General features: G+C 39.9%; 3 protein-coding genes across 4 annotated transcripts; 2 read left to right on the plus strand and 1 right to left on the minus strand.

Annotated features, from left to right (window-relative positions):
• The first annotated feature begins 316 nt into the window (after positions 1-316).
• Positions 317-5,004, plus strand: cfap73 (cilia and flagella associated protein 73). Of its 2 annotated transcripts, XM_056375500.1 has the most exons (7): positions 320-823; positions 915-1,038; positions 1,428-1,520; positions 1,629-1,820; positions 2,280-2,501; positions 2,610-2,801; positions 2,896-5,004. In XM_056375500.1, the coding sequence occupies exons 1-7, from the start codon at positions 789-791 to the stop codon at positions 3,043-3,045; spliced, it is 1,008 nt and encodes a 335-aa protein (XP_056231475.1). In that variant the 5' UTR covers positions 320-788; the 3' UTR covers positions 3,046-5,004. The 2 variants fall into 2 exon arrangements, with proteins under 2 accessions (XP_056231476.1, XP_056231475.1); XM_056375501.1 differs by lacking the exon at positions 2,280-2,501 and having other exon boundaries at positions 317-823.
• A 332-nt stretch (positions 5,005-5,336) lies between these two features.
• On the minus strand, positions 5,337-9,041 carry iqcd (IQ motif containing D). The gene is made up of 5 exons (XM_056376568.1): positions 8,905-9,041; positions 6,970-7,591; positions 6,583-6,792; positions 6,397-6,468; positions 5,337-5,801 (listed from the first exon to the last, which is right to left on the minus strand). The coding sequence occupies exons 2-5, from the start codon at positions 7,588-7,590 to the stop codon at positions 5,523-5,525; spliced, it is 1,182 nt and encodes a 393-aa protein (XP_056232543.1). The 5' UTR covers position 7,591; positions 8,905-9,041; the 3' UTR covers positions 5,337-5,522.
• Positions 9,042-9,168: 127 nt separating this feature from the next.
• Positions 9,169-19,213, plus strand: tpcn1 (two pore segment channel 1). Its single transcript, XM_056376566.1, has 26 exons — positions 9,169-9,460; positions 12,134-12,270; positions 12,842-13,018; positions 13,117-13,230; positions 13,320-13,450; positions 13,695-13,783; positions 13,913-13,947; positions 14,076-14,134; positions 14,307-14,406; positions 14,597-14,713; positions 14,815-14,939; positions 15,028-15,076; positions 15,178-15,241; positions 15,332-15,376; positions 15,471-15,527; positions 15,611-15,664; positions 15,819-15,891; positions 16,021-16,128; positions 16,237-16,398; positions 16,538-16,653; positions 17,302-17,348; positions 17,453-17,521; positions 17,612-17,708; positions 18,066-18,205; positions 18,308-18,388; positions 18,481-19,213. The coding sequence occupies exons 1-26, from the start codon at positions 9,370-9,372 to the stop codon at positions 18,622-18,624; spliced, it is 2,481 nt and encodes an 826-aa protein (XP_056232541.1). The 5' UTR covers positions 9,169-9,369; the 3' UTR covers positions 18,625-19,213.
• Positions 19,214-19,284: the final 71 nt, after the last annotated feature.

Consider the following 19,284-nt stretch of genomic DNA (forward strand, 5'->3'; position numbering starts at 1 on the left):
CATAATAGTGTAGTACGGCACAAAAAGGTGAAAAAACGTCATAGCATACTAAGGCATAAAAACAGTATAAAACGTCATAATATAGTTAGGCATAAAAACATAAAAAGGTGAAAAAAGGTCATAGTATAGTAAGGCATAAAAACGGCATAAAACGTCAGAGTATAGTAAGGCACAAAAAGGTGAAAAAACGTCATAGTAAAGCAAGGCAAAAAACAGCATAAAACGTCATAGTATAATAAGGTATAAAAAGTCATAGTATAGTTAGACATAAAAAGGTGAAAAAAGTCATAGTATAGTAAGGTATAAATAGGTGAAAAAACATTATAGTATAGTAATGCTTAAAAATGGCATAAAACGTCATAGTATCGTAAGGCATAAAAACAGCATAAAACTTCACAGCATAGTAAGGCAAAAAACGTCAAAGTATAATAACAATTTAAAAGAGTCATAGCATAGTAAGGCATAAAAAGTCACATTTTTTGTTTACTAACCAGTCGCCTAATGTTCATAGTTCTAATAATTTCTGATTTATAGATTGAATCAAAATTTTGAGAGCTGTTGGTGGCTCTGTATTTTCTTGTGCTGTTTTGAAATGCCGGATTGTACCTTTAAAGGTCGCTGATTTGTGTTGCCATAGAAACTTGGGAAGGAACGCTTGAGGCGCTTGCTAAAACACACTTTGAAAAGAAACTTCAACCAACGATTAGAGGAGGAAGAGTTAAAACTTTTGAGTGAGAGTGTGTGAATCGTGAAATCGGTCCGAGAAGCTTCAAACACGGCCAGGAGTCATGAGTCTTTCCAAACCTGTCCACAAGCTTTCACCGTGAGTTTCTGTGGAGCGGGTCTCCCCCGTCAGCCAGAGTCAATCTGAGTGATCACTGTCAATAACTTTCTACATTGTTGTGTGTGAACAGGGATCTGTTTGAGAGGAGCGGCTCTGCGGAATCTAAATTCAACAAGACCACTCTCCTCTTTGATCTACAGAAGAGACGCCGGGAGGACGAGGGGCTCACAGCAGCGTTAGAGGAGCGCGAACAGGTCTGGACTGGCTAAAAGCTTTGTTTTTCAATACTTTATTGAAGGACCTCAGACCACAGAGACCACGGATGGAAGCAAAACAACATAGCTACATAGAATACAAGGCAAAAGGAGCAATATGACCATGTAAATGATATCTCTAGATAGATAGATGGATACATAGATAGATACTTTATTTATCCCCTTGGGCACCAAGACTTTATAGCTTTAACATTTTTGGAAGACTTTGTAAAATCTGGTAATTAAGAAAATAAGATTAATATAAAAATGCTTCCATCTGCCTTTTGGTAATCAAAGATGGCAAAGAAAACGTTAAAGAAAACAAAACATGCATTTGAGAATTATCTCATATTCTTTTAACTTTTGACTGATGTGTGTGTTTTGTGTAGAAGTTGGAGAGCTTGCACCAGTGCAGAGATGAGTTGCACAAGGTCCACCAGAAAGTGCAGAAGTTAAAATCAAGCTTCGATACATTTCTCAAGGTACAGTAAGATATATCAGTCTGTACATACTGGATTACAGTTTCATGGCTGGAACTGGATGACAAGAACCTAACTAACTAAAATTGTTCTATCTCCTTTTGTATGTAGAATGAAGATGCTGATCGAGCTGTTGAGAAAGCAGAGAAGGAGAGGAAAGAGGTACTCCAAAAAACCAAAGAGATAGAGAGGCTCAAGAAGGAAAAGGCTGAACTTATAGAGGGGAGTCAGCAGCTAAAACTTGACCTGCAGAGTCACACTATTTACCAGGACATCCTGGAGCAAATGGTGAAATTGACTAAGGTAGGCTACTGCAAGGATATTTACTATAGCAGAGAAACATTAAACTAAATCACCTAACATCACCACCTAACATGTCAATTCCTAAACTATAGCTTATGTTCCCCAGACTATCACACACAACTCATCTTTTTGCTGCTTTAAACGCTTGAAAATGCCCAATGAATGGCTTTCGTCACAACCCCTTTAGTATTACATCATACTGTTTAAGTGAAAAATTTGAACTCTGGAAATTGTTTAGTCATAGTGGTAAGCCACTCTAAATCTTGATTTACCTTGTCTCCTGATGACTTAAACAGTAGTCTACAGGTTAATGTTTTATTTTAGAAGAGGGCAGCAATTTGTGTGATGTTAGCAGGAGTGGTCCTAACTCACACTATGGAAAACTTGTTTTCTCATGTTTTGAGGAGATAGTGGAGTTTAATATTGGGGCTATACCTCTAATGTATGTCTGTGTTACAGTTCAAAGATGTGGACTTGCTCACGGATTATGTGGAGAGTCTTCTCCGCTTGAAAGACCAGCTCTCTGTGAGGGAGAGAGCGGTGCAGGAGCAGGTTTACAACATGAAAAAAGAACTGGTGGCACTGAATGACCAGCATCATTTGCTGCAGCTGCAAAAGAACAATGAACTGTCCCAGCTCCAGACCGAGCTGGACGACACACGCTCTGAAACTCTACTCTGGGTACCACACATAATCCCAAACCCAAGTCCAGTGTCAGAACATATAGACCAGATCAAATGTTGAAGTACCATCCTCTGTACAAAATTCAGTTTCCCTGTCTTCATACAGGAAAGGAAGTGGACCCAAATTCAGGAAACTGCTGCAAAGAAGACTCTTCAGCTGGGACAAATTAAGATTGCAATCCTAAACCTCTTTGAAATGACAGGTGGCACATCATCAGAAGAAGAAGAAGAAGAAGAAAAAAAAGAAGGAGAAGATGAAGGTGTCGATTTGAATGATGCAGAGAAACAGCTGGACAAGGTATGTAACCTGACAGATCAGATATGTTGACAAGCAGCCACAGCAACAGAAAATGATCATCATAAAACACTGTTTCCTACTGCCTCTCTCTTAGATCATGGTGTTCATCCACGACTATGCAAACGTAGTGAAACAACATCAAACTCCCTCGCAACATCAGACCCTCTCCACACTCACCGATGTACAGAAAAGTGACAATGTAAACGTGCGAATCACATCTCGCTCTAAACATGTTTCATTTTGAAATAAAACATAAGTTTCTATGCTGCTTTAAAACAGAATTCACTGAACCAGTATTGAATAGCTGATTAAAGTTTGTTACTCTGTGAGTTAACTGAACTTTAAACTTGATGACAAAGAACTTCATTAAACTGAAAACACTGAGGAATGCACCAGTCACCACCTGACTGATCATTTTGACAAGGATTCCTATTTGGATCAGCTTTACAATTACTGTTGTTATTCTGTCAGTAATGAAAAAGTATAAGGGTTTGGTGTAATATTGATAGACATAGTGGGCACCTGTCCTAATTATGGTTTTGGTTGTACTGATTTGAATTTAGAATAAAGACCTATGTGGCTGACCAGAGACACTCTTTTTCAAATATCGTGTGTTCAGAAACCTTCCTTCATTTTTGGTTGTTTTCAACTTTAAAATCCTATTCATTTTTACACAGTGACAGTCCAAGGTTCATGTAAAAGAAGAAATGGTTTTGGTAACATCTGTGTATTGATACAGAGCAGAAAGTTGTGTAAAACTGCGGCGTTGTGTGTGTGACAAGGTTACAAGGATCAAAATTTGTATTTCTCAGTGTAAAACATTGGGAATGTTGCATGAAATTTACAGTTTTCTCTATATCTGTATACTGACATACACCAAACGTTTCTTTTTTCACTGTTTGTATTTAACCTCACCAGTGACCATTTGTTCATAGATTTGAATCACTGTCTCTTTTAAACAAAAACTCTTTGCCACAAGCACATTTATTATTTTTTTGCCTCCCTCAGCAGCCAGCTTGGTCTGTGTTTGTATGAAATGTTCACAGCTAGAGTGAGTGACATCACACACAACAGTGGGGAGAAGCTGTTTAACTGATCTGAAAAATTTCAGTTTAACTCGTCCTCACGGCCACAAGTTTCTCTCTACACATATTATTTTTTCCCAGAACATAGGCAAATTTGCCTTCTTTCATGCAATGTGTCTACCAAAGCACAGTGACTCACTGAATTTGAACTATGACCTTCAAAGTGGCAGGAGTGCCATCCAACTGTCCGATTCACTCTAATGTAAACTGAGAGCAGAAAATCAGATGGAAAACAGAAAGGAGAAATTGCTGCACCTCCATATTTTTGACACCATGGACAAATATTCATGTATTATTATTTATGTATATTTATTGTAGCTGCTGGAGGTAAAGCTACTGTATATTGAACTACTTTATATACAGTTTTATAAACAGGGATACTATATAAATCTGAGTGGTCAAAGTTCTGATACACAAATCTGTTTTCAGTTTTTGTACTTTTCTCTCTCTCTGGATAATTTCAACATGTAAATGAAAAGAAATGAAAATGAGGGAGGTAAGGTAATTAGGTAAATTTAGTGGAGTTGTTAACAAGATATCTGAAATGTGACCCTGGCTACACTCTGCTTTTTGTTAGAAGCCATAAAGGTTATCAACCACTGGTTTAATCTTTAAAAATGTGTTGTATTTTAAAAGCTTATTATAGTATCCATTGTGTAACATCTTCATCTTAAAAGTAACTAACTACAGTTGTAAAATAAATGAGCCTAGTGGAGTAGAAAGTACAATATTTCCCTGTGAAATGTAGTGGAGAGAAAAAATAAAGTAAAATGAAATACTCAAGTAAAGTATATATACCTTGAAATTGTACTGTACAGTCCTTGAGTAAGTATATTTAGTGACTTTACGCAACTGGTAAGTTGTTTGTAGACCAGCTCCTCGTTGTAATTAACAGGCCTTGATTATAGGTTCTGATTTGGTTCTGAAAGTGGTAACTATACATACAAGTTAACTGATTTTAACTTGAAAAATACTGTATATTTATCATAATTAAATGAATTATACTGTTGCTCCTGCTGTCTGCATGATGACCAAATGAATCCAAGGTAATATAGGTAATTGATCATTTAGAATGTAAGAGCCTGTACTGTCACCATGTGGCCATTAAAGAACACAGCAACTGGTATACCCAATGAATGAATCTCAGTTTTTATTTGTTTTGGACAGTTTTCAGTATAAAGTTGAGTAGAGGTATGATGGAAATGTGCTGAAGTCATTAAACTCCATGTAAGAATTATAAAGGTGTAAGTTTTTCTCTTATAACAGGTGCAACAAAGCTCACAGACACAGGTGTGTGGTGGTCCATTGGTTTCAAGTAATAAGAATGTTTCTTTATCTGCTGCTGTTTCATCATTTATGATTAGTTTTATATTTTCAGCAGCAACACAATATCAAAATATATCCAAATATTAAATGTTGTGCATATTCTGTAGTTCACACAAATAGAAAATATAGTTTAAAACATAAAAGACTTTATTGAAAAACAAGACATGGATGACAAGCACACTGAATCTGGCGTATAATTGTATTTGCTGAACAAGGTTTAAAAAAACAAAAACAAAAACAAAAAAAAACATCCAAAAATATTCATAAAGTGTGTTGGTGTAGCACCAGTGTGTTGAAACTAGTCAGAAATTTATTTCTTCTTGCCTTTGCCTTTTTTTGCCTTCGTGCTTTTGCTCTTGTTCTTTAAGGCCTTGCGAGTACTATAGCCCCTCCACCAGGCTTGGGCAAAAACAGCAGCTTTGGTCTTCAACTCTAGCTCCCTCATCTCCTGCTGTCTCTTCTCCTCTGCCAGTCGACGCTTCTCCTGGATCTGCTTGCACTCCTCCTCTAGGACAGAAAAGGGTTTCTCCAGCCTCCTCAGCTCCTCCTCCTCCCTTTCATAATCAGTTTCATTCAGCTTCAGGTCAGCCTTAGAGAGGTGAGGGTGGCAGTTATGATGTTGAGGTGTGTAAGGACAGAAAAAAGAGAATAGTGGTGATGATAGTAATGGGCAGTAAAGAAAAAGGAGGAGAGGAGAAGTTAGAAGTTAAATCTGACCAAAGAATATAAGTTTTACTAAACATTGATAGACCCCATTTATATTTGGTCATTTCACAGATACTGAACATCTTGAAATCTTGAGAGGAATAATCCATTCAGTAAGAAGGTATAAATTCACCAATGGTATGCAAAAAAGAGACTGAAATTTGCCTAAACAAATTAAATAGATAATCTGTTACACATTGTCAGGTGTTATACAAGTGTGAATGCATCAGTCCTGGATTTCAAACTAGACCAAACTCCATCAACTGTTGAAGACTAAGAGATGCAGTTGAATGCTTTGGAAAATGCTAGTAAATGGACTCTGTGTTAAGAGAATTGTTAAACTACTACATCTGAGACGAAAAGACCCCTTGACAAAAGACTGTCACGTTAAACATCCTGAATACATTCTTAACAAGTATATAAACTAATATACACGCTATATACTATTCCAGTATCATTGGACACTTTGTGGTGTTTACCTGATTTTCTTCTATTTCATTGTCAAACTTTTGGAGCAAGTATTCAATTTCTGTCTCCACTTTTTCGTATTTCTGCCAAGGAAGAAAAACAGTATTAGCTAACATTTGTTTAAATGGAAAGTAAATATGTTACTACCAACTACATATGAAATATTTACTGTGAAATACTACATAAACAAAATTTACCTCTTGGAGTACTCTCTCTGCCTGTCTGTTCTCAAGGATTAAATTGTTGAGTTGAATGTTCAGTTGATCAATTTCCTGCTTCATACTGGCCTGTTTCTTTGATATCTTGATAAGTGGCTGTTGCTGCTTGGCAGACATATCCGCTTCTAGTGTGTTGATCCCTTGCAGAGAATGCTGCATCATTTTTATCTCATTTTTTCTCTGAGAAATCTGTGATACAAACAAAAAGAAACAACAGGTGCGATAGGAAAAAGGCCAAGAGAAGAGGATATATTTGGTAAAATTCTTTTTTTTTTCTTCTCTAGCTGCATCTAAGCAAATTACACATGGCAGAGTAAACTCTTTTCAGTGAAGGCTTCTTTTTCAACAAACAATGTGGTGCCTCACCTTTGAATCTATTTCCTTTTTGGTTGTAGCTACTTCTTCCTCTACTAGAACTATGCGCTCCATGTTGTGGGCAGGGGATGGACACTCTGGCTTGTGGAGGACCAGCTTTAGCTCCTCTTCCAGACTGGTCAGCAACTTTACTACCATGAGGCTGTGAAACATCTTAAGCCCTCTAATTAGTTTACACTCACTCTCCCCTACTTCCATACCTCTCTGTCTCAAACCAAAAATGGCATCTGGATGTGCTCGGAAAAGCCTGAGCAGGTCCCTGACAGAGTTCTTGATGTCCGTCTCAAGCTGAGCCCTTGCTCTCTTCCTTGCTTCTCCATTTTCTCCCTCCGACTCCTGCTTAAGACCTTCTAGCGTCTGCAATCTTTCATCTAATAGTTGATGCCTGTGAAGTGCCCTACTCAACTCCTCGTCTACAACACTAGATGCACTGTTTAAGTGGAAGATAGCTGGCAGTGCTGCCACAATCTCAATTTGACTGATGCAGTTTTCTAATACTTTTGAGATGCGCTGAGCCTCAAAGGAGAGCTGCTTTTTCTGTGACAGGTCACGGTTCTTCAGAGCATCCTCTGATTGGGTCTTTGCCATCATAGTTGCCCCTTTTGCAGACATACTGGATGGTAGGAAAAGAATAAACCATGACAAAAACCAATGCTGTAAAATTTGTATATGTTATATATGACCATACAATGTTTATCTATATTGTCTTAAAATATTATCCACTTACCTATAGTTACTTTGTTTATATAGCTACTTTATTTTCTATACCGTAGGTACTTACATATAAATGCTTTTGTCTATAGACCAGTGCTCCCCAACCTTTTTTACTTGGGCCTCTGCCTTCACTGTACAGAATGATGAGTTTGACACTAGAAAGCTGTTTTCAAATTCTTCTGCTGAAAGTGGAAAGTTTCTCTGTGCTCACCTTACATCTGAGTCACAGATACTTTGTAAGCCACTTACATAAGTGTGATGTGGTGATGTGGAAACTCAAAGCATTACAGCAACATTGAGAATGATCGTTCAGTGAGTTAGTTACACTTTTGACATGGAAAAAGTATTCAGATCAAAAACATATCAGATCCAAATAATTATCATTCAAGGCAGTGTATTTTTTATAGCCTATATCTTTGAGCATGCATGAAGGGGATCTACTGTGTTGTCTTGCGACCATTGTTGGGGTCCCTTTTCGGTACTGAGTATTTGAGTATTTGATGCACTGCAGCCCCAAGTCATTGGTCCAGAGTAGTTTCTATTAAAGCCATGACAAAGGTATAGGCTATGTTTGTAGATTACATGTGTCATTAATTATCTATCAATGACAGAATTAGCAGCTAGTTTTAGGTTCAGGGGTAAATTAAGGAAGCATTAGTGTAGGTTAAATTTAAACACCATAGTCCTTTAAAAAACAAACACTTTATGTCGTTGAGAAAGAGTTAATTTTACGGGGTATGACAGTTGTCACTTTAACTTACGTTAGTTTAGATGAAGTTAAAAATGTGTCATAAGCTACGTACCTTTCGGCTCATACATTGGCCGCAAGCAGAAAACATTGTTGACAGTTATATTTGTGTTGCTAAGGAACCACTAATGCGCGTGATAGTATCAAATCACTGGAGCATATTGCGGATAGCTTATGACGCAGAAAAGAAATGGATGTATATATAATTTATTTTTTAAAGGAATGAATAAATGCAAGAATGCAATAACTTTCGGTTAAGCGTTTTACGCTTACGGTACTGTTATACAGCCACTGACTTTTATTTTGAAAAATTGGCAGCGGTCACTGAGCCTGCCGTGAGTTGCTTTGGTGTCGCGAAAGTTTGTTGATGTAGCAGTAGCCAGTATCTGCGTTTCTAGTGTCGTTAGTGTTAGGTGTTGTTATTTGTGGAAATATTAAGGTAGATATAAAACGAGTGCACTTACGTATCGGTTAAATGTTACCAGAGCACGAACTTCGTCTGTTATCCAGCAGAAAGCCCGGTGTGCGGTGACGATGCCGTAATGGACACAGACGGACTGTCTCAGCTTGTTAGCCAGGGTGACAGAGAACCAGTTGATTCCGTGACAGATGTCATCTGTGACAGGACAAAGACCGAAACTGCAGCCAGCAGACCTCACACAACTTGCTAGTTCCTGTGTTGCATGTCTGCCCCAGAGATATTTAAACTTGTCCTTAGCTATCATCTTGGCTAGCACAGCATAAAAAGTACTCGGTTTGTTAGCCAACAACTAAAGGTTAACGTTGTAGCTGTGAGCACCCAAGATGTGCAATTGTCTTGCGGTTTGCAGAACAAACCGTGTAGTTATTTAGCTAGTGTGGGTTGCTTAGATTATCTCTAACTGAACGCTAGCAAATCAAGGCGGGTTGCAGCCTGTTTATCTGCTAGTATGGAGTCTGACGACGATGTGCCTCTCATCTTGACCTGGGACGAAGCAAACAGCGGTCTGCTCAACGAGGAGACAGAGAGGGGAGACGAGAGTAAGTTGTTGCTGTTATATCCTCAGTGGAGCTCTGTAGACTATGAATGTATGTAGGACCATGACTAGTCATGGCATGGTGTTAGACATACAGATAGCACAAATACAACGAGTTGCCTATTATCTAAAAATGCACTCTTAATACAACAGTGCCATCTTCATGAAGGTTAAATGTGAATGTTAGTACCAACTGAGAATAAGCTTGGTGGTTGTTTTTTCTGTATAAAGTAAGACAGAAATGTGCACTTTCTTTATGCCATACTGAAACTCACGTTGTTGCCTGAGTGGTGATGCATTGTTTTTGTATATGTATTTAAAGTATTGTACATAGTATATTATAGCAGTATATTTTGTTATATGAAGCCCGTACTCATCTACTTACCAGGTTTGCACTGGTGCAGTCTGAAGCCTTTTGATGTTGTTAACAGTCAGCTGCATGCATCCTGCACTTCCAGGCCACACTGCTTTAACTGATTATCCACCAGGCTCTCCTGTGATCACGTGTGTGTGTGTGTGTGTGTGTGTGTGTGTGTGTGTGTGTGTGTGTGTGTGTGTGTGTGTGTAGTATGCATGGGTATCCATGCATCCACTCAACATAGTAATCCTGCTCCCTTTGTACTCCTCACATATAAGCTACAAAATGACCCATCTGAGAAACTGCTGCCTCAGCAGACAGTGGACCCCCTCAGCCCCTCCCTGTTGCTCATGGGCAGCATGTGTGGGTTGTGTGTGTGAATGTCTGTAGCCTGTGTGTAAGTTTGTCTGTGTGTGTGAGCTTACTGGATCATTTTCTCTGGCTCTGGAGGTGAACAGGAAGAGCAGAGGAGTTTTTTTCTTCAGGATATCTAGGAGTGGTGGACAAGGAGGAAGTATCACACTGTGCTTGCTGATTACTGTTGGAGTTTTCTGGAAAGAGAGGGAGTTTGAACCTGGACACTGAGAAAGAAGGCTGCATTATATTACCTCAGTGACAAATCACATGCTTGGACAGTAGTTTAGAGCTTAGTTTTATTGCTGGCGACAAGGATCCTTCAGATCACCACAAAGCTAGATTTTGTTTTTCCTGGGAGAAACACTCATGACGACTGAGTCTGTTTGTGTTTCTGTGAGCCTGACCCCACCGTGTTATTGAGTGGGAGCTCCAAACATGTTATTGTTCTCAAACAAATGAGGGGTTGGAATGGCACACGGCAGACACGGGGTGTACTCCTGTCAGGATAACAGCCAGGCTGCCGCTGGACTGGAATTTGATCTTCACACTTCAGCTCAGTCTGCTGCGGTCATGGTGGACAGGAAACGTCTGTGACTGCATTTCTGAGACTCATATGGTCTCCACAGCTTTTTGTTCCGAGGAGTTGTGCCTGAAGCAGAAACGTGATGTACAGTGTGTGGGAAGATCACCCAGATAGACTTGCACAGGACTAAAAATGCAGCTGCACAAGACACATGGAGGGACTTCTTATTCAAGAAAAAAACAATGATTTATATTTATGTGAGATTCTGCTTTAATCTGTAAATGAAGGTTATCAGAGAATGTTGAGTTAATCCAGATTTCATCTTTTACTATTGTACTTTTGAGTTCATTTTGTAAACAGTGCAGGTTTAAGAAAAAGGTACTATTAGTGTCATTTTAAAGGTAGTCCTTAACTAATTCAGTGTTATGGAATGCTGTTGTCGCACTGTTATTAGATATCTAGATGTCTTCCCTGTATTCTGAAGTTAGTCACACTCAGTTTTATAGAACAGGATTAATTCCTCCTGTGGTTTATCTGTCTCATGTCTGTATCCTGTCTGTGGCAGGAAGGAGATGTAATAGGCAATGTGACATCAGTGCAAACACGGCACTTTCTTATTGACTGACAGAGCTCAGTTCAAAGTTCAAACTCTGCTGCAAAGGCAGGAGTCACATTTCACTGGTTATTACTACAGTATCTCTCATCAAGGTGACTGTAAGAGACGCTTTTTCCAAAAGAAGCAACCAGTTGTCAAGACGTACTGACTGTAGTAAGCACCTTCAGTTGTTTTGTTTTGAGTGGTGTTCCGTCTCCAGTGGCCCTTTGATCCCCAAACTTTGCCTGGATATTTCTGCATCTGTGAGGACTCGCATCAGGACTCAACTTGTGACTGTATTTCTGGAGTTTTTATCAGGCCTGAGTGGAATGTTTGGCCATCTGTATCTCCAGATGTGTGTGGATGCTGGAACAAGACCAGCATACTGTGATTGACACACACAGACACACACACACACACACACACACACACACACACACACACACACACACACACACACACACACACACACACACACACACACACACACACACACACTTGTGTGGTGGACTTCAGGGACCATAATACATTCACACAACTGAGGCACACAGACAAATCCAGACTGATCAATGGAGTGCTTATGCGGACAGGCAGCTGTGTCCCATGAAGATCAGACCCATAACGAGAGTCCAGTAGTGCTCTCCGCCTATGCCTTACAGTTAGAACTAGACTGCATTGGTAGGCGCATACTACTCTATGTACTCTATACTATGTACTGTGTGGTGTTATACAAAGAATAAGCATGGAAGTGAAAAGACAAGCTAATTTTTGTTTCAGTTTGTCGTGCTTTACTGCATAAATAAGGGCTGTATCAATACACTGACATTTACGTGTTTTCTTCCAGACGGAGGTGGAGGCAACTATGACATAGTGAACAATGCTGTTATCTCAACACCTGGGCCACAAAACCATAGAGCCCAAAGTGTGTCATTACGGCAAAGCTGGGAGATGAACTACCAAGAGGCAGCCATCTACCTGCAGGTACAGAGCAACTAGAACAGAGTTAACACGTTTATAAGACGGTTTTCATTACACCATCTATACTCAATTACTTGTAGATGATTAAACCTTGTGCTTTTTCAATGGGCTATATTTACATCATAAACAGCTGCAGGAGGTAATAAAAAGTGTTAATATACAAGGAACTGCAAGTCACAAAAGAGGGAGGTAGGGAGGGAGACAGATACAGTAGATGTTTACATTCAGCGGACACAGTAATAAGAACATGTGGACCTTGTGAAAAGGATGATGTGTATTTGGCAGGCTTTTCCCTTTAAAAGGTTTGTTTTTTGATAGCTGGTCTCAAGTCTGATCTGTGTAAGACAATTGTCAACCAGGTGTTTCAGATACATTGACTTATCATAGCAGGAAAAGCACAGGTAACTAATATCATTAATGATGAATTAATCTAACTTCAGATACTGCTGTGTGTTTGTGTGACCACAGGTACTGCTCCATAGTGTCGGGACATTAGTTGAATCTGGCAACACAATATTTCACATTCTCTTGCTCAGTATGTGGCTTCTATGTGTCTTTTGAATTTCATATGCAGGAAGGAGAGAACAATGATAAGTTCTTCACCCACCCTCGAAACCCAAAGGCATTGGCAGCGTACCTGTTTGCCCACAACCACTTGTTCTACATGATGGAGCTGCTGACAGGCCTGCTGCTGATGATGTTGTCACTGTGCGAAGCTCCCGCTGTGCCCTCACTGCGCCTGGATGTATACGTGAGTGAATGTTTACACCAAAAACATACTCACACACCCACAAGATTGTACTCTCAGTTTCCTGTACAAAAGCTCCTGTGTACGTGATACCTCTGCAGGTCCATGCCACTCTGGAGCTGTTGGCTTTGGTTATGGTAGCATTTGAGCTATGCATGAAACTCCGCTGGTTAGGCTTCCACACCTTCATACGACACAAGAGGACCATGGTGAAGGTAACTCATACATGATGGATAGTTTCTGATGGCAGTAATTCAGATCCTGCTACTGCATATTGTTCATGTTATCACTTTTCCTCGTGCAGACGTGTGTGTTGCTGCTACAGTTTGTGGAGGCCATAGTGGTTCTGATCAGACAGACGTCTCATGTGCGAGTGACCAGAGCTCTCAGGCCGATATTCCTGGTGGACTGCAGATACTGTGGTGCCGTGCGCAGGTACATAATGACCTAAACAAACACACACACACAGATTGATACAGTCGGGTCTTTCAGAAATTACATGTACTGCTCACTGACATTTAGTTTTAATGTCACTACTTTGTGAGTCAGTTACCTCATAGATGATGTGCTCTTTTACATGTTTTTTGTATTATTTTATCCCGCTCTTTGTACATACAGACACAACTGATTTAACTGTTGAACGCACTCGTCACTGACACAGTTTCTTTCATTCGATCAGAAACTTGCGTCAGATCTTCCAGTCCCTCCCACCTTTTATTGACATCCTCCTGCTGTTGCTTTTCTTCATGGTTATATTTGCTATGTTGGGTAAGAATATATAATTATTAAATTTATATTACATAAATGCTGCTGCTTATTTTCTGTCCTCTTTAGAAGTTAAGTTAGGGATCAGTTTTTCTGTTACTCAACGTTTGATTTGCCTTTTGTCTCCTCCAGGTTTCTGCCTTTTCTCTCCCAACACTGCTGACCCGGTACGTTGAGTCTTTAGTCTGCCTGACATTAGTTTGTTTGAATTATGTAAGCCTGGGGACTTGGGTGCTTCTTCTGTCTTTTGTTTCAGTTTTGGTCAGATTTCTTATATCCTCTCCTCTCTCCGCAGTACTTCAACACTCTGGAGAACAGCCTCGTCAGTCTTTTTGTGCTGTTGACCACAGCAAAGTAAGTACAGCAGTACACGTAGGACAGTTCAGTGTTTTTTTACACACATGGCATGCAAGTGGTACTTCCTTCTTTTAGATCTCAGCATGAATTTTTTCACCCACTATGTGTGTGTTTCAGCTGATCCTACAGTTTTTCTTTTTTTTTTCTCCTGGTATCCTCTTTCTCACAGTTTCCCTGATGTGATGATGCCAGCGTACTCCAAGAACCGCTGGTCCTGCGTCTTCTTCATTGTTTACCTCTCCATAGAGCTTTACTTCATCATGAACCTGGTACAAATAACCTTCTTCTAACACTTCAACACTCTCAAATGTCCAGCCTGATGCATCTGTGCAATAGCGGCAACTGTCTGTACCAACTTTTATATGACTCCTGTTGAAAATAGCATGGCATCTAATTAGTCCTTTTTATATGATTGCTCATCAGCCTCACTACACTGTCATTATCTCCTTCCCTCTGCAGCTCCTGGCAGTCGTGTTTGATACATTTAATGACGTTGAGAAGATGAAGTTTAAATCTCTTCTGCTACACAAACGCTCTGCTATCGACCATGCCTTCCAGCTGTTAGTTAGCCGACAGGTATGACCTCACTGCTCCATATAGTGTAATGCACTGTATATTTGGTACAAATATTTGGTACAAAGCCTCTGTGTTTGGTGTCACTGCTGTTTGCTCTCCAGAGGCCGATGGGTGTGTCGCTGAAACAGTTTGACGGTCTGATGCGTTTTTACCGACCACGCATGTCTGCGAGAGACCGCTTCCTCACCTATAAAGCTCTTAACACCTCAGGGGCTCCTATGCTCAGGTAACGGCCTGACACACACTTTTGTTTTCACTCAGAATCCTTCTGCATTTAATATCACTGTTGCATTTTCATGTCTGCTCTGCTACAGTCTACAGGACTTTTATAAGTTCTATGAGGTCACTGGCCTTAAATGGAAGGTAAGTAGCCTTACACTTGTACTGTGTGGTTATAATTTACTCTTTCTTGTGTCCTTTGTGCTGTGTTTTAAATATGTACCGTATATATGCGTGTTGTTTAGGCACGACGCAGTGGAGAACATTGGTTTGATGACCTTCCACACACGACCTTCCTCATTTTCAAAGGCAAGCTGGTTTTCCTCTTTTGGTTATTAGACTAAACAAATCTGTCTCTCAGTTCTTTATTGTCAGTACTTTCATTCTTTACTTTAATAGGGATCAACCTGCTGGTGAAGTCTAAAGCCTTCCAATATGCCATGTGTAAGTTTAATCAATTATATTTCCCAGCTGTCCTCAAAGATATTGAGGCAAAGTCTCTCATCATAAACTTTTTAACCTCTTCTCATGACTGCAGATGTGGTGGTGGCCATCAATGGTGTGTGGATCCTAGTGGAGACGTACACACTGAATAGTAAGCTCTCGCTTGACAACATGGAAACACTGAGGGAATATGTGTTTGAGATCCAGATATCTCACCTTTCTCTCCTCTTCCAGGTGGATTTTCCTGGTCCAGATTTGTTCCCTGGAGTTACATTGTTTTCCTGACCAGTGAGTAGGACACATGCTGTCTCCCACTCACATAGAAACTCATAACAGTGTTCATATGCTGTAAAGCTGTTCATAGAGAGCCCCAATAATTAATTAAAGATGTTTACATACACTTACACTAATGGTAACTCTGCCTCTGTCCTCCCACTTTTAGTTTATGGTGTAGAGGTGTTATTGAAAATAACAGGTTTGGGGCCAATGGCTTATTTCAGCTCTGGGTGGAATCTGTGAGTAATAATGTTTTTTTTTTTTTTTTTTTAATTAAAACCTAAATTATGGCTAAAAGTGATTTGAACATGTACCAAAAACTGGTTCTGTATTTTAAGTGATAATCCTGACTTTGATCATCTCTCCAGGTTTGACTTCTCAGTGACAGTGTTTGCCTTCCTGGGCCTCATTGCACTTGCCTTCGATATGGAGCCATTTTACTTTATTGTAGTGCTCAGACCACTTCAGCTACTCCGGTGTGCTTTCATTTCTACTTTTAAAATTACAGCAGACAATTTAAATAAGGCAATGTTAAACTTCCTATTTTCTTTTTCATTTAAACTTTCATGTGTCGTCTCTGACAGGTTGTTTAAGATAAAGCAGAGGTATCGTAATGTCTTGGATACCATGTTTGAGCTCTTCCCCAGGATGGCAAGTCTGGGGTTGACTTTAATCATCTTCTATTACTCCTTTGCAATTGTGGGAATGGAGTTCTTTGCAGATGTGGTTTACCCCAACTGCTGCAAGTGAGTTTTGCCTTATTCTTATTATTGGTATCTCAGTATCTGGTCTCCTGCATTCTCCTATAAATAAATATATAAATTATATAAATTATATTCACTTTTATTCACTTCTTGTCACTCCATGCATTTGTTTTTTTCTCAGCACCAGCACAGTCGCAGACTCCTACAGACAGATCAACGTCACATATGGCAATAAAACAGTGTTGGAAGAAGGCTACTATTATCTCAATAACTTCAACAACATCCTCAGCAGCTTTGGTAAATAATCTCATATCGGAGTAGGATACTACTACAAATCTCATGAAAAGACCAATACAAAATATTCCCCAGTTCATCTGTGACTTGCAGACCGCAAGCACATTCATTCCTACTGAGAACATAAGTTCATGAATATATAATACATTTTTAAAAAAACCTGAATAATTCCCTAAAACAGCTGGGCACTGCAGTTTTTAGAAAAGGTTGCTTAAACACGAATAAATAGTGCATTTGTTGGGGACTATTCTCAGCTGTGGAGTGGTAGCAGTAGTGAGTATTTATGGCAGCAGGGCAGTGTATGTGGGATTGACTCTATATAAACTATATAAACTACAGTTGTCGCATTTATGCTAATGAAGGAATATGTCGCCTAGTGGATCAGTGTGACTTTACACATCTGTCTTTTATAGTTTTTGGACAACAGTGGAGATATAATATATGGAACAGAAGAATAAACTATATCATTAGCTACACAGACAAATCTTGTTACTAGGTTTGTCTTGGGATTTGTTGACGTGAAGGTGGTGCTTACAAGCTTTTTGTCTCCAGGTCTGTAAATTTTCCAGTTTTTTTTTTTTTTTTTGTGTGTGTGTGTGTGTGTTTTTTTTTTCATGTGTGCATTTATTTCTTGTTTTGTTTTTCCTCCAGTGACTCTGTTTGAACTGACTGTGGTCAATAACTGGTACATCACCATGGTAAGATCAAGTCAAGTTGTGCTTTTATCAATCTCCACTCTGCAGCGTTGTCATTGATCAGTAGGTGTCACTGTTTGACTGCTGCTGTGTTCACTCTGCCACAGGAAGGAGTGACCTCTATGACAAGCCACTGGAGCCGTCTGTACTTCATGACCTTTTACATAGTTACCATGGTGAGGCCTGCGTGGTCGTATGAGCGTCTTTTTCTGTGCGTGGGAATGTGTCCGTTGATGTATGTGATATTTTGTCTCTGCCTTCTCCAGGTGGTGATGACCATCATTGTGGCGTTCATTCTGGACGCGTTTGTGTTCCGCATGAACTACAGCCGCAAGAACCGGGAACCACTAGAGAACCCAGAGGGTGGGACCGTGTGTGTGTGTGTGTGTGTGTGTGTGTGTGTGTGTGTGTGTGTGTGTGTGTGTGTGTGTGTGTGTGTGTGTGTGGTGTGTGTGTGTGTGTGTGTGTGTGTGTTGTGTGTGTGTGTGTGTGTGTGTGTGTGTGTGGTGTGTGTGTGTGTGTGTGTGTGGATATTGTGTATATGTTTTACAGAATCTGTAGCACTTAAGAACAACCTACATGTACTTTTGAATATTTATTCTATTTCAACAGATAATCAGATAAAATGCTTTGATTTGATTTTATATATCTGCGAGTATTGTGTGGACGTTCTAGTATGAATTGGAGATCGGTGAGTCATTTTAATTTCTGTGTGTGTAGATGAGAACGGAATCGTGTTTGAAGTAGAGGTGAGTCGAGATGAAGCTCTAGCCACTCTAGAGCTGTACAAACAGACATGTCCAGGACAGTCATCCCTCAGCTCTCTACAGGGAGTCCTACAAGCTATGGACAGGAGTGGGGTAAGAACACACACACATAATAACACATAACAAACTCCTTTTACTCTGATCTGCACATAAAGTCCCACTAACTAGCTTTCCCTCCTGCTCTGCCGAGTACAGCACTCGTCTCTGGTGTACCTAGGTCGCAGGTCTAGGACGAAGAGTGACCTCAGCATGAAAATGTATGAGGAAGAGATGCAGGTAAGAAACTGAAGAAATAATCCTGAATTCCATGACAGCAGTCAGTTGGTCTTTCCTGACCTACTGACCTTTTCTACGTCCTGTTTCTCCAGGAGTGGTATGCAGAGTATTCAAGGGAAAACCTGCCTCAACCAGACCAAAGCCTGGAGCGGAATCTGGACAGTCCTGTCTCTGACCCGTCTCCCTTCCCAGAGCCACAGCTCAACTCACAGACTGGACCTCACAGCATCAACTAACGCAGTTTGCAAGCGGTACATACACACCACCATCTCAGCGTTTTATTAATGCTAAGAAACCCCATCACTCCAGGTCTTTTCCAGTTGCCCCACACTCACTGTTTGCAACAGTGAGAAACTTGCCCGGGGTCTTTCGGACTGATGTGAGAGGGAGATGAGTGAATGTCACTGCAGACAGGAAGACAGCAGTACAGGTCTATTGCTCTGACGGGAGCGTTGAGCGTTGCCCCTTTTTTCTGGCCTTTTAAAGACTGCCGCAAATGTTATGAGGGAGCCTGTACTACCACAGTATGTTGTGTACGTGTACTGCTGTAGGCCTTTTGTGAATTCTAGTAAATCATGTAGTACTTAAACCTGATGCCTTAGTTTAATGGCTCATCCGATCAGTATTAACACAGACACTACTAAGCTGTCCTAAGACCAAAAGTATAAAGACTTACACTCCTTTTAGCTCAAAACAATTACAGTGTATCTCCTAACTAATGTCTCAATGGACTCAAAGTGTTTTACTTTTATATAACTTCTTATTCTGTAATGTATTTGAGTTAGTTAATAAGGGATTTTAATAAACTGTTCGAATTGTCAAGTGCATTGATGTATTTTTCCTGTTCTGTAATACTGCTGGTAACTGCTTATTTACTTACAATGTATCATTTAACA

Source organism: Seriola aureovittata, chromosome 5 (assembly GCF_021018895.1).
Source record: "Seriola aureovittata isolate HTS-2021-v1 ecotype China chromosome 5, ASM2101889v1, whole genome shotgun sequence".
NCBI lineage: Eukaryota > Metazoa > Chordata > Actinopteri > Carangiformes > Carangidae > Seriola > Seriola aureovittata.